The following is a 2,313-nucleotide window of genomic DNA, read 5'->3' on the forward strand; positions in this document are numbered from 1 at the left end:
GTTCTGTAAGCCTTCACCTGAAGTACAATAAAATATTAAAAAAAAAAAAAAATACGTCATAGATAATGCTAATGCATCACATCATGAGGTACATAACATCAGGTTGTCCCACTACTACTGAAGCTAAGATATGACCACTTTAATATTATTTCAACTGGATGCATATTTGAGGGCAGAAGAAATACGAAGTGGTTGGCTTCAGGCCCTATACTCCCTAGCGACAGTTTTGGGGCAAAAATGAAATCTGTAGCCAGGATATCTGGAAATGTACCTGACTGGGAGGGGAAGACACATTTGGTTTGTGCTTGACTCCAGGTAATAGGGCAAGTTTTAAGTTGAGCACTTCCCCAGTCCCAAGCCTTTCACACTTCCAAGTCCCAGGCTTATCATGGGCCCAATCCTCCCCTGATTCTCTTTTTCCAGATCCGAATTCAGAGGCCCCAGGTGATGCTGACATCTCTTTAAGGAAAAGGCAGTCTCTCGTGAAACTGTGGAACATGGGAGCGAGGAGCCCCCAGCTCTGCTGAGCTTGGTGAAGCATTTTCCTCACTGGGAGCATTCCACAGGAACCTGATGAGAAATGACCCTACAGTTACAAAGAGGAAGAGGAGAGAGACCACAGTGCTGGGGAACTCTCACATAAGAACACTGTGAAAGTTACAGTGGGGCTGCCATTATTTCAGGCGAGGCCCTTCTGCTCATTTCCAGGGAAGGTCTTCCTCTCACAAGTTCAGTTTCAGCACCACGGACAGTGTCCCCCAACTCATTCAGAATCACTTTACAGTTGATAAAACGTTCTTGTAAGAGTTATTGTATTATTTTTTCATTAAAAATACCTGTGATAGCTTTCTAAAAATATATACGTAACATTTACCTTTAGGTACACGGGATTATGGATATTTTTAAGTATTTATTTTTTATCAATTTCTGGGTTTTGTTAATAAATATAATCATATGTATTTGTGATAGCTAAAAATAATAAAAGCAATTTCATTAAAAATTTTGTGGTTCCCAGACTTCTCTCCAGTCGCCACCCTATATAATGCCGTTTCTCACATGCCAGGCTTTCTCCTCCTCTCCTCCAGGGTGTAGGGTCTGAGGAGTTTTGACCTCAAGATGACAAGAGGGAAATCTGTAGCCAGGATAAGGACCATTCTCTGCCCTTCACCAGCATCATTCACAGCCACTGAGTAAGCCACGAAGACAGTACCCACATACTTGCTCACACAATACAGGGACTCACTCCCTACTGGGAGAAAACTTGGCTCTCTAAATTCTCCTTCTGGAAGTGAGCTGATGTGTCTTTCCATAGATCTGCAGAGATGTAGCCAGAGTTCCATTTCCAACTTTGTCCTCTACTTCCTGGATTAAATTTGGGAACATCATTTGGACTCAGGTTTGTCTTTTGCCAAATAAGGACTAGATAATTTCTAATGACCCCTTTGTCACTGTGCTTTTTCAAGAATTTTAGGAGCAGCTCAGCATTCAGTTTGTTCTGGAAGGTTTCTTCGCAAGCCACTCGGTTCAAACCTTAACCTAACAAAGGGCCTAGGCTGCCCTCTCATGGAGTCTTCGAGCATAGCAGGCACGGTCCAGGTTCTCACTGCCTTTCCCGTCTGTCTCCACAATGAGCAATCAGACTTCACTTGGTTCATTTCCACATGTGCCATCAAAATTTCCTAAAACTGGGAGGTACCCTTAACCCTGTATCTTCCCCAGAAATGCCAATAAAACCGTATGGCCCAAAGAAAAAAAAGTCTCCAAAACTGGGCTGAGTCCAGATGTCTTCACTTCCAGGCCTGCCTTCTTCCCACAGTTCAACCTCCCACAGGCCCAGGCTTCAGTGTCTGTGGGTGGGGGCATTAAAAGGCTGTGGACCCCAAAGTCTGGAACTTCGTTATCCACCTCAGTTCTTCCTGCTCCTTCCTGCTCTCCTCTCACATCTGCTGCATGGAAAAGCAGGATAGAGTGGCTAAAGGCACAGGTTGCACAGATCCAGCTGTTGACAAACCATTCACTAGCTGAGTGAGCCTGGAAAAGTAACTTCTCTCTGGACCCCAGTTCCTTAACCTGTAAAACCTGAGTGATGACTTCTGGGGCCATATTCTCCAGGAGACTGTATATGCTCTAAACCAGCGCTGGGTAGGTTTGAGCCCCCAACCTTTTGATTAGTAGCTGAGCACAAACTGTTTGCATCACCCAGGGACTCTCTTTCTCCAATAGCAGGGTGTTAACTGCTATCAGAGCGAACTTTTTCTGGACACGCACGGGAGAATGGAGGTTCCCAGCCAGGGAAGGGCCCTCTCTCAGCAG

The 2,313-nt window shown here is 45.0% G+C and overlaps 1 protein-coding gene across 1 annotated transcript in view; it reads left to right on the forward strand.

Annotated features, from left to right (window-relative positions):
• Positions 1–465, forward strand: part of LOC101342036 (mucin-17-like) — a 36,185-nt gene extending 35,720 nt beyond the window's left edge. The window contains exon 16 of the mRNA XM_023740982.1: positions 424–465. Within this exon, the coding sequence (XP_023596750.1) occupies positions 424–465 (42 nt within the window). The remainder of the gene's footprint in view (positions 1–423) is intronic.
• The last annotated feature ends 1,848 nt before the right edge of the window (positions 466–2,313 follow it).

The sequence above is a fragment of the Trichechus manatus genome, unplaced genomic scaffold (genome assembly GCF_000243295.1).
Source record: "Trichechus manatus latirostris isolate Lorelei unplaced genomic scaffold, TriManLat1.0 scaffold00170, whole genome shotgun sequence".
NCBI lineage: Eukaryota > Metazoa > Chordata > Mammalia > Sirenia > Trichechidae > Trichechus > Trichechus manatus.